Genomic DNA, 12,054 nt, shown 5'->3' on the forward strand with positions numbered 1-12,054 from the left:
ACACTGAGGGACAGAAGACAGACACTGAGGGACAGAAGACAGACACTGAGGGACAGAAGACAGACACTGAGGGACAGAAGACAGACAGAAGACAGACACTAAAGGGACAGAAGACAGACACTGAGGGACAGACGACAGACACTGAGGGACAGAAGACAGACAGACGTCCATCAAACCCAGCTGACTGACAGCTCACAGCTGCAGCTGATGATGAGTTCTGTAGAACTGGACCTTCTCTCAGAGGACCGTTTCCTGACAGCTGTCTCTGGTCTGTCCCAGCGGTGGACTGTGGGACCCCCAGGACTGTCCACATGGCAGAGGTGGTGTTTGGTAACCGTGACAACAGCACGATGTTTGGAGCGACGTTTAGCTACGTCTGCAGGGAGGACGGCGTCCTGCTGAGCAACAGTAAAACCGCCCTCTTTGRTGATGTCATCACGATGAATCAATCYAGGTGTCTGATTGGTTTGTTTATTAAATCAGCTGTTTTCMTTCTTCAACCTTTCTGTTTGTGTTGAAGGTTCGTTCAGGTGTGGTCCGACAGGTGAGTGGGTCCATGCTGAAGGAGGAACTGAAGTACCAAACTGTCTGCCAGGTACACAAGTCTGTCCCTGTCCCTGAATGTCTAAATCTTTATTTGAGCTCTGTTTACCTGACTGTTTACCTGACTGTTTACCTGACTGTTTACCTGTCTGTTTACCTGTCTGATTGCCTGTTCACCTGTTTGATTGCCTGTTTACCTGTCTGATTACCTGTTCAGTCTGTCTGTTTACCTGAGTATTTACCTTTTTACCTGTTTGTGTACCATTTTACCTCTCTGTTTACCTGTTTTCCTGTCTGTTTACCTGTTTGTTCACCCATCTGTTTATCTGTTTGTTTACCTGTCTGTTTACCTGTTTAACCTGTTTATCTGTCTGTTTACCTGCCTTCCTATTGAAGACTTCATGTTGTGATTGACTGTGCTGAAACGGTCATCGGCAGGAAGAGAGGGTCATACAAAAAACGATGGATCAAGGATCGGACATAACGTTGATTGATGAGAGACGAGATGCCAAACAGAGGCAAGCTAGAATGCAAGGTGAACAAGTGGAAGCAATGAAAACACACCAAGAGCTGGATAGAAAGGTCAAACGAAGCTGCAGACGGGACAAACGGGAGTGGTTGGACCACAAAGGACAAAAAGCGCAGGAAGCTGCTGACAAGAACAACACCAAGACACTCTACAGATTTATCAATGAACTTACTGGAGCAAGGAGTGGACAAGGGGCATCCATCAAGAATAAGAAAACAATTGATGAACAAAGAAGAGCAAGATGCRAATGGGTAGAAGAACACTTCAAAGATCCTTGAACAAAGCACAACCTGAATTAACCTTTGACTTCAAAGACCCGACCCCAGCAGATGATGTAGCAGCGAGAATCAATACGATCACGACAGCGGAGACCATGGTGGTGATAAAGCTGTTAAAGAATAACAAGGCATCGGGGCTGGACATGGTGTCAGCAGAAATGCTCAAGCATGGGATACAGCACCTTGTTAATGAGATGACAGACCTTCTTAAACTGTGCTGGCAAGTGGCCAAGGTACTGGAAGARTGGCGGAAACGTGTCATTGTCAAGCTCCCCAAGAAAGGCAACCTGACAGACTGCAATAACTGGCGAAGAATCACACGCCTCTCAGTCCCGGGCAAGGTGTTCAGTATCATCCTTCAACGGCAACAAGCTGTGGTGGATGAGAAGCTCTGGGAGGAGAAAGCTGGCTTCAGATGTTGCTGATCATGTGTTGAGCAGATTTTTGTCCTGCGGACCATCATCAAGCAGAGCCTGGAATATCAACAACGGCTATTGGTCAGCTTTGTAGACTTCACCAAAGCTTTTGACAGTGTCCATAGGGAGTCGCTTTCGAAAATTACAAGGTCGTATGGAATTCCCGAACAGTTTGTCCAAGTTTTCCAAAACCTCTACCTCAACTCGAGCTGCTGTGTAYGAACAGAGGAAGGAACAACAGAATTCTTTGCATCAAGACCGGCTTGAGGCAGGGGTGTATACTTTCACTCTTCYTATTCCTTCTGGTCATTGATTATATTCTGCACAGGACCATGGATTGAGCAGATTTCGGAATAACGTGGCCCGAACCGGTCCGACTTATGGATTTTGACTTTGCAGCTGACATTGTGCTTCTTGGGGCAATCATTAAGAGCATCATTGAGATGACCTAGAGCCTTGACGGAGGATCAAATAAGGTCGGACTCCGGATTAACATCAACAAGACCAAAATCGTGCAAACTGGATACACCACGGCTGGCACCCCTGCCACTATCGGATCACACCAGATTGAAGGAGTGCAAAGGTTCACATATCTGGGCAGTGTTATAACTAACGATGATGATGCAGAACATGATATGGCATGCCGGATTGAGAAGGCGGGAGCTGTTTTTTAGCAGCTCTGACCAATTTCGATGTCCACSATCGTCAGTATGGCGACAAAGATCCACCTTTTTAATGCAATCGTCATTCCAACAGCATTATACGCATGTGAAACATGGAAGACATCTTCAAAGATTGAATGAAGACTGAATGTTGCCCAACAGTGGTGGTTACGAYGGATCCTGCGAGTCTCATATCGGGACTGCATCACCAACGAGGAGATCCATTGCAGAACAGCTACCCATCCACTGAACGACATTGTGACAGAGCACCGATTAAGATTTGCTGGACATGTCSTCTGTCAGAAAGCGACATGCTTACCGAAAACCACCATCAGTGGATAGCACCACTGGGGAAACGGAAACAAGGGCGTGTCCGACAGAATTGGTGCAGTACCTTCCACGAAGACCTCAAGGCCCTAGATATCAGCCTAGACGAGGCCGAAGTGATTGCAAGAAATCAACCCCAATGGAGACGTCTTGCTGCCGCCCAATGTGCCGGACGATGCAGGAACTAAGTTTAAGTTATCTGCCTGTTTATCTGTTGTCCTGTCTGTTTATCTATTGTCCTGTCTATTTACCTGTCTGTTTATCTATTGTCCTGTCTGTTTACCTGTCTGTTTACCTGTTGTCCTATCTGTCCCCTCCAGCTTGTGGACGTCCGTCCCGGGCTCTGCCTGTTCAGGTGAAGCGGATTGTGGGGGGGAGGACAGCAGAGCCAGGTCTTTTCCCCTGGCAGGTCCTACTCAGTGTAGAGGATCTGTCTCGGGTACCTGAGGACCACTGGTTTGGTTCCGGGGCCCTGCTGTCCGAGTCCTGGGTCCTGACAGCAGCCCACAACCTGCGGTCTCAGAGGAGGGACACCAGCGTTGTCCCGGTGTCCCCTGAGCATGTCAAGGTGGGAGAAGAGCTGTTTTCTCCAAAGGACAGTTTCACCTGTGGTTAATGTGTCTGAGCTTCTGTCCTGCAGGTGTTCCTCGGACTCCACCGAGTCCAGGACAAGCATCTGTCCCCCAGCCGATCTGTGGACCAGATCGTCCTCCATCCAGACTTCCAGCCCCACAACTACAACAATGACATCGCCCTGCTGAAGCTGAGCCCAAGGGCGGAGCTAAACAGGCTGGTTCGACCCGTCTGTTTGCCACCACCTGACCAACAGGTAGGAGACTACAACTGAAGACACTCATGGACACTTTTTCCTTTGTTTTAATGACCTTTGACCTCTGTCTTCACCTAGGACCACCCTCCATCACTGTTCCCCAACTCTCTGGGTGTGGTTGCTGGATGGGGGATCTCCAGCCTGAATGCGTCCTCCACCTTCTCCTCTGTGACCTCTGACCTGGGGGTGACCCCTGACCTCCTGCAGTACGTGAAGCTGCCGGTGGTCTCTCAGGACGAGTGCCGGTCCAGCTACGCCTCGCGCTCCAACAGCTACAACRTCACYGACAACATGTTCTGTGCCGGCTTCTTCGAGGGGGGCCGGGACACCTGCCTGGGGGACAGTGGGGGGGCGTTTGTGATGCAGGTGCATCACAGGTGGGCGGTGTTTGGGTTGGTGTCCTGGGGGGGTCCAGAGGAGTGTGGGAGTCAGAGGGTGTATGGCGTCTACACCCGCGTGGACAAATACACCGAGTGGATCCAGAACCACGTCCATGCTGCCCCCTGGTGGTGAGACGGAGGAACATTTACCTGTAGACAGGTGTGCCAGCACCAGATTAGAGGCTCCACCCTCTTYCTGAGCATCTCTGCTACAATGTAATACAGTTTGTAAAAGAACAAAATCAAACCTTCAGAGGCTGAAGTTCAGCTTCCTCATCAGAGCTGTGAAATGTTTATATTTATAAATATTTTACTTTGTTTACTTTCAGCTCCTGTAAACAGCTGTAAACTGTGCTGCAGGTTAGATACTGACCGATCCTGAAGGCTCCACTCACTCCAGAACTGTTTTATGTATGAAGCAGTAAAACTTCCTCTTCTTTGAATATTTCTGTTATTTTTCTGAGTACTGCTTTTATATTTTTAAACATTTTAATCACAATAAAGGGAAATATCYGAGTTTAAAGAGTTTAAAACACACCAAGTTGTGACCCGATGGTTATTTTTCATCACATGATGTCGTACTGTTTGTACAAGTACATAAAKTTTACAGTTAGATCTTCTCTGCATGTGTTTATTTCTATTGGAAAAAGTGCAAAGTTTTAGTCCCAACACATCTCTGTCAGCAGATTTACAGTTTGGGCTCTCCCAAAAATGGGCGGGGCTTATTGAAGAATAAGGAAGTGGCTTGTTCCACTCTGCAGTCCTGATAAAAGTGGGGATCTGAGTGAACAACTTTACAGAACAGAACCAGAACTGAAAAGTTTCTCAAATCAACAACACCAAGGTCCATTACTCACTAAGTTCTGCTCAGGTTCAATCCATGTTCTGGATCAGACTGTCTCCTTGTCCAGCAGGAACAAGACTGGACTTTCTTTCTCCTGGAGCTCCTCCTGGATTGATTGTGACCCAGGTCTGATAGTCATAGCCCATGTCCGGTCCAGATTTGATACCTTCGTCCTCAGAGGCTCAGGGTTCTGTTCTGGTCCAGTCTTTGCATGGTGTCTCTGATCCAGCTGAGGAAGTTTCCCAGTCGTGTGTAGACCCCGTACTTCCCCTGAGCGGCACATTGCTCCCCCCAGCTGACCACTCCAGTCAGGAACCACGTCCCTCTGTAGTGAACAACAAATGGACCGCCRCTGTCTCCGCTGCAGGCGTCCATGTCCGTGTCCAGGTACCCGGCACAGAACATGTTGTCTGTGATCACCTGCAGGACACACGKGCGGAGGCGGGGTCAGTAAATCTGTCACATGACTCAATCATTAAAGGTTTGAACTTGTCCTGGACCCTGGACAAGAATCAGATCCATGTCGAGAACTGAAGGGTGGACGGGCTCACCTGTTCCGTGGAGGCGCTGCAGGCCTGGTGGCTCACCACTGGCAGCGTCACCTTCCTCAGGAAGCGGGAGGAGCTCCCCATGTACCTGGTGGCCCCCCAGCCCGTCACCACTCCCCGGAACTCGTCCTGAACATAGAAGTTCTGGTCAGATTTAGGACTTGGATCAGAAACTGTAACAGGTGAAATCAGGGTACCCTCAAGAGGTATCGAGACAGGTGGGTGTCTGGAAGGCAGGCGGGGGCTGCTGTAGGACCCCTGAGGACTGGCTGGGCCAGGTACAGGAGGGCAATGTCACTATCATAGGTGTAGGCATGGAAATGAGGGTGGATAAAGACCTCCTGGATCTTGATCACCTGTTCTCCAGGATCTGAGCGTTTCTTGTCGTAGTTACCTGAAAACCACAGAGTTAAACAAAACCACAGAGAACTTGGTCTGGACTGGTCTGGTGCAAGGTGTGCATCATGATGAATATTTTACTGACACCAGGAGGTGCAGGTATTAATGATGTATCCTCACCTATAGTCACATAGTCTGCAGACTCTTCAAAGCAGTGAGCAGCAGAGACCACCCATCGGTCCAACACCAAAGTCCCTCCACAGAAACCAAAACCATCAGCCCGGTGGATCAGAACCTGAACAAACAAACAGTTCCAACAAAAACAGTCTCATTCCTTCACACAATAAATAAATCTGTTTAATTTTYAGTAAATACAGCTGCTTTGTTCTAACCAGGAAGTAAAAGAAGATGGCTGACGTCACACCTGCCAGGGGCTCCCGCCTCGCTTCTCCAGGTTCCCTCCCACAATRCGAGGAGATATCTCCGCCCCCACCCGCCGCCTCTGTGCCGTCTCATTCCCACCTGTCCAGCTGTGTGTTGCATTCACTGTCCTGGAGTCCTCCGACGACTCTGTGTTGTGTTCAGGAACTCCTTTTTTTGTGGTGTTGTGTTCAGGAACTCCTTTTTTTGTGGTGTTGTGTTCAGGAACTCCTCTTTGTGTGGTGTTGTGTTCAGGAACTCCTCTTTGTGTAGCGTTGTGTTCAGGAACTCCTCTGTGAGTGGTTTTATGTTCAGGAACTCGTTTGTCTGTGATGTAATCCAACATGTAGTCCATCTCCATGGTATCATTGTCGTCCTCAGAGGAATCCAACAGAGAGCGACTGCTGTACAACGCAGCCATTTGCTGACGACCACAGGGAAATGTCACTGAGCAGGAAGACAATCCACACCTTACTACACAAAGTACTACAAAGTAGCACTGCAGTACTGCTGCACCACTGAGGTACTGCCAACCGAATTCCAGTGAAGTTGTGACATTGTGTAAAACTTTATTCAGTTGAATACAAAGACGAGACATTTAATGTTCAAATTCTTCAGGTCAGGTGTGTCTCAGATCAGGTGTGTCTCAGATCAGGTGAGTCTCAGGTCAGGTGTGTCTCAGATCAGGTGAGTCTCAGGTCAGGTGTGTCTCAGATCAGGTGAGTCTCAGGTCCGGTGAGTCTCAGGTCAGGTGAGTCTCAGATCAGGTATGTCTCAGGTCAGGTATTTCTCAGGTCAGGTGAGTCTCAGGTCAGTTGTGTCTCAGATCAGGTGTGTCTCAGGTTAGGTGAGTCTCAGGTCAGGTGTGTCTCAGGTCAGGTGTGTCTCAGGTCAGGTGTGTCTCAGGTCAGGTGAGTCTCAGGTCAGGTGTATCTCAGGTCAGGTGTATCTCAGGTCAGGTGTATCTCAGGTCAGGTGTATCTCAGGTCAGATGAGTCTCAGATCAGGTGTGTCTCAGGTCAGGTGTGTCTCAGGTCAGGTGTGTCTCAGATCAGGTGTGTCTCAGGTCAGGTGTGTCTGTAGGATACCTGTTGGTGTGCAGCTCTTCCCATCCTTCTCCAGTTTAAATCCTTCAGCGCAGTCACACTGAACTTCAGCGCCCCCTGGAAGGTCTCTGCAGTACTGCAGGCAGCCGCCATTTTTATACCGACACTCTGCCACCACTGTTCAGAGCAGACAGGTAGAGTCAAAGAAASGTCTCATCTGTTCCTCAGGTGTCACTGAGTCATTGAAGTCATTTAGCTTTTTTCTCTAATTATTCTACAACATTCACTTCCTGGGCTGCCACCTTATTATGGTGGAGAGGTTTGAGTGTCCCAATGATTCTAGGAGCTATGTTGTCAAGGGCTTCATGCCCCCGGTAGGGTCACCCAAGGTAAACAGGTCCTAGGTGAGGGATCAGACAAAGTGCAGCCTTATAAGCGACCCTTCAATCTGAACCTGAGTAGTGTTTTGTTATTGAACTTCTGTGTTTTGTTATTGAACTTCTGTGCTCGTCATGGATTGTCCATAACGAACACCATGTTCAAACATGTGTGTCCATACATGCTATTGGCACCAGGACACCCTGGGCTGCAGCTCGATGATCGACTTTGTTGTCGTTTCAAATGATGTGCGGCCACATGTTTTGGACACTCTGGTGAAGAGAGGGGCAGAGCTGTCAACTGACCACTACCTGGTGGTGAGTTGGCTCCRTTGGTGGGGGAGGACGCCGGTCAGACCCAGACGTATAATGAGGGTCTGCTGGGAACATCTGGCAGAGTCTCCCGTCAGACGGAGCTTCAACTCACACCTCCAGGGGAACTTTGAACACATTCCGGGGGAGGTGGGGGACAATGAGTCCGAGTGGGCCATGTTCTGTGCCTCCATTGTCAAAGCATCTTACCTAAACTGTGGCYGTATGGTTRTTGGTACCTGTCATGATRGCAACCCTCGAACCCACTGGTGGACACCGGCAGTGAGGGATGCTGTCAGGCTGAAGAAGGAGTCCTATCGGGTCTTTTTGGCCTGTGGGAGTCCAGAAGCAGCTGATAGGTATCAGCAATCCAAGCAGATTGCGGCTCGGGTGGTCGCTGAGGTGAAAACTCTAGCATGGGAGGAGTTCGAAGAGGCGATTCTGGTCCACCATCCGGCATCTCAGGGGGAGAAGCGGTACACCACCAACACTATTTATGGTGGGGATGGTGAGCTGCTGACCTCAACTCAGGACATTGTGGGTCGGTGGGCAGAATCCTTCGAAGACCTCCTCAATCCTACCGAAACGTCTTCCCATGAGGAAGAAGAGCCTGAGGACCCTGGGTCGGACCCTCCAATCTCTGCTGCTGAGGTTACCGAGGTGGTTAAAAAGCTCCTCGATGGCAGGGCGCCGGGGGTGGATGAGATTCACCAAGAGTTCGTTTAGGCCCTGGATGTTGTGGGGTTGTGTTGGTTGAAGCGACTTTACAATATCACGTGGACATCAGGGGCAGTCCCCCTGGATTAGCAGACCGGGGTGGTGGTCCCCCTATTTAAAAAGGGGGACTGTAGAGTGTGTTCCAACTATAGGGGGTTCACACTTCTAAGCCTCCCGGGTAAAGTCTGTTCAGGGGTTCTGGAAAGGAGGGTCTGTGGGATAGTCGAATCTCGGMTTCAGGAAGAGCAGTGTGGTTTTGGTCCTGGTCGTGGAACACTGGACCAGCTCTACACCCTCAGCAGGGTCCTGGAGAGTGCATGGGAGTTCGCCCAACCAGTCTACACGTGTTGCCAGCAGTAAGTCGGGCTTTTTTCTGGTGAGAGTTGGACTCCACAAAGGTTGCCCTTTGTCACAGATTCTGTTCATAACTTTTATGGACAGAATTTCTAGGAGCAGCCAAGGTGTTGAGGGGATYCTTTTCGGTGACATTAGGATCACATCCCTGCTTTTTGTGGATAATGTGATCCTATTGGCTTCATCAGATCCTGATCTCCAGTTCTCACTGGAGCGCTTCACAGCCAAGTGTGAAGCGGCCGGGGTGAGGATCAGTGCCTCCAAATCCCAGACCATGGTCTTGAGCTGGAAAAGAGTAGGGTGCCTTCTCCGGGTCAGGGAGGAGGTCCTGTCCCAAGTGGAGGAGTTTAAGTATCTCAAGATCTTGTTCATGAATGAGGGAAGAATGGAGCGGGAGATCAACAGGCGGATTGGTGCTGTGTCTGCATTGATGCGGGCGTTATACCGGTCTGTCGAGAACTGAGCCAGAAGGTGAAACTCTCAATTTGCCATTTGGTCTACGTTCCTACCCTCATCTATGGTCAGGAGCTTTGGGTAGTGACTGAAAGAATGAGATCACAGATCCAAGCAGCTGAAATGAGTTTCCTCTGCAGGGTGTCTGGGCTCTCCCTTAGAGATAGGCTGAGAAGCTCAGTCATCCAGGAGGGACTCAGAGTAGAGCCGCTGCTCCTCCACGTCCAGAGGAGCCAGTTGAGGTGGTTCATCTGGTTAGGATGCCTCCTGGACTCCTCCCTGGTGAAGTGTTCTGGACACGTCCCACTGGGAGGAGACCCAGAGGAAGACTCAGGACACACTGGAGGGACTATGTTTCTCAGCTGGTCTGGGAACACCTTGTGATTCCCCCAGAGGAGCTGGTCCAAGTGGCTGGAGAGGGGGAAGTCTGGGTCTCTCTGCTTAGGCTGCTGCCCCCGAGACCTGACCCCGGATAAGCGACAGAAGATGGATGAAAGGATGGATGGATGGATGGATATTCTACAACATGACAGTGGGTTTAAAAATCAAGTGACTCAGGTAAGTTTCATCTGAACCTCAGGTGTTTTATCTCCATCAACAAGGTTCTGTCAGAATTCTGGTTCTTGTTCTTGTTAGAGTTCATTAAAACTAGTTGGTTTCTTCCACTAATGGTCAAACAGATCTATAACAGCTGCTAAATGTAAACTAGTGCTGTAGTCAATCATGGTTACTAACAGGAAGTTGATAGGCCTTGTCAAGTTAAAAGACCTTCTAGAAGCTTCTCTACCTCTGATGCTGTGTAATCATTCCACTCTGGAAAAAAAATGATTCAATAAAGTTAATCAAAATGGATCTGACCTTCATGGCCACGATGAGATGATGGAACCTTCTGACCACAGCTGTATTACCTGAKTCTCAGGTGATGTTTACCTGTGTCGCAGGTCTTGCCCTTGTAGGTGGGAGGACAGAGACACAGGAAGTCTTCTCGGTCCAGAGTGCAGATGCCTCCGTTCAGACATGGGTTTGTGCGACAGGGGTTCAGATCTACGACACACAGGAGAGACCCCTGAACACGGCTCATCTTCACAGAGACGATGATGTCATCAGCTGGAGTGATGTCATCAGTGATGCTGATGATGATTCAACTTACTTATGTATCGGAACCAAAACTCCATCTGTGGATGAAAATGTCACAAATCAGCAGTTCTGAAAACACTCAAAAGTTCAGGTTTTCTGGTCCAAACTGGTCCATTCCTAGCAGGTCTAAGATGGTTTAACCTGGTTTAATCAGATCCTTATTGATCTAACATGGTTTTGATGAAGACTGAACCAGATTTATCTTGATAAAAAATATTTCAGATTTTGGAGACTCAGACCACAGTGTGCCCTCCTAGAGGACCTAGGTCCTYCCTTAGACCTCCTGCTGGGCCCCAGACCTCTATGTGACCCTGCTGGGTTTTTGTACCGTGGTCTCGTGGGTCTGGAAGATCTCGGTGGCCTCCTCCTTGGAGCAGTGCTCCTCGTAGCACTCCCTCTCCAGGTCTCCTGGCAGGAGCTCCTCCAGGGAGAAGGAGTTGGCACGGCGCCTCCTGCTGGAGGAGCGCAGCAGCTGCGCAGCAGTGGGTCTGTCCACGAACACTGGGAGAAAACAAAACYGAGTCGTCCCTCAGGATCCTGCTCTCTGTAATCTTTACTGAAAGTTCTGATCTGTGGGTCTGAACCGGACCTGGTCTGGGTTCTGAACCACCACAGCTGGTCTCCTTTAGAGGATCAACCTGAGATGATGAGTCTCACCTGAACATTGGATCAGCGAGCAGCAGGTCAGCAGAGCGCTCAGAGTCAACGTTGTGGACAACATGTCCGTCTTCTGTCCTCCAGCKTCTGTTTGCAGGGAGGACGAGGGACAGAAGGACAGAGGTCCAGCTGATGGGCTGATGTTTAACCACAGCTCAAATATTGACACACAGCAGCAGAGCACAAGAGAAGACTGAGTTAGAAGATCAAAGGTCACTGCAGCCTCTGATGAAGAGGAAGGACAGCAGCTTGGTTCTGAAACTCCTGTTTATCAGTGGAGAACAAACATCCTGTGAGACAAGCTGCAGGGAAAACTGAGCCCACATAAAGCTGATTTACAAATAAAATCATCTTTTATTTAATATTTTAATTCATCTAAACATGTATTAAAGCTGCTGGTGTGAAACCAGAGATTCTGCTGCCAGAAGCAAAACAAGAAGAACAAAGAGAGTTTCTGCAGTGAGTTTATTTTTCTGGAGTGTTTGTATTTACAGGCAGCACCTGCAGGGGGCGCAACAACAACAAACAACAACAGCAAAATATGTATAAATTATACAATAAATACAGAAACACAACAAAGAGCAACCTGCCTCTGAGCAAGGCACTTCCTCACATCTGGAGTCAGACAGAAACATGTGGACCAGAAGTGAAACATCTGGACCAAAACAAAACATCTGGACCGGAACTGAAACATCTGGAACAAAACAAAACATCTGGACCGGAACTGAAACATCTGGAACAAAACAAAACATCTGGACCGGAACTGAAACATCTGGAACAAAACGAAACATCTGGACCGAAACGGAAACATCTGGGACAAAACAAAACATCTGGACCGGAACTGAAACATCTGGACCAAAACAAAACATCTGGACCGGAACTGAAA

General features: G+C 49.1%; 2 protein-coding genes across 2 annotated transcripts in view; one reads left to right on the forward strand and one right to left on the reverse strand.

The window, feature by feature from the left end:
* LOC106534438 (mannan-binding lectin serine protease 1) overlaps positions 1–4,579 on the forward strand; it is a gene marked incomplete in the record, with an annotated part of 15,885 nt that extends 11,306 nt beyond the window's left edge. The window contains 5 exon segments of the mRNA XM_014031063.1: positions 280–408; positions 521–595; positions 3,076–3,323; positions 3,396–3,584; positions 3,663–4,579. Coding sequence (XP_013886517.1) covers positions 280–408; positions 521–595; positions 3,076–3,323; positions 3,396–3,584; positions 3,663–4,097 — 1,076 coding nt within the window.
* A 2-nt stretch (positions 4,580–4,581) lies between these two features.
* Positions 4,582–12,048, reverse strand: LOC106534439 (coagulation factor VII). The gene is made up of 10 exons (XM_014031065.1): positions 11,169–12,048; positions 10,840–11,012; positions 10,525–10,549; positions 10,305–10,418; positions 7,204–7,338; positions 6,120–6,562; positions 5,876–5,990; positions 5,554–5,750; positions 5,360–5,485; positions 4,582–5,228 (listed from the first exon to the last, which is right to left on the reverse strand). The coding sequence occupies exons 1-10, from the start codon at positions 11,230–11,232 to the stop codon at positions 4,983–4,985; spliced, it is 1,638 nt and encodes a 545-aa protein (XP_013886519.1). The 5' UTR covers positions 11,233–12,048; the 3' UTR covers positions 4,582–4,982.
* Between the last annotated feature and the right edge of the window lie 6 nt (positions 12,049–12,054).

The sequence above is a fragment of the Austrofundulus limnaeus genome, unplaced genomic scaffold (genome assembly GCF_001266775.1).
Source record: "Austrofundulus limnaeus strain Quisiro unplaced genomic scaffold, Austrofundulus_limnaeus-1.0 Scaffold1172, whole genome shotgun sequence".
NCBI lineage: Eukaryota > Metazoa > Chordata > Actinopteri > Cyprinodontiformes > Rivulidae > Austrofundulus > Austrofundulus limnaeus.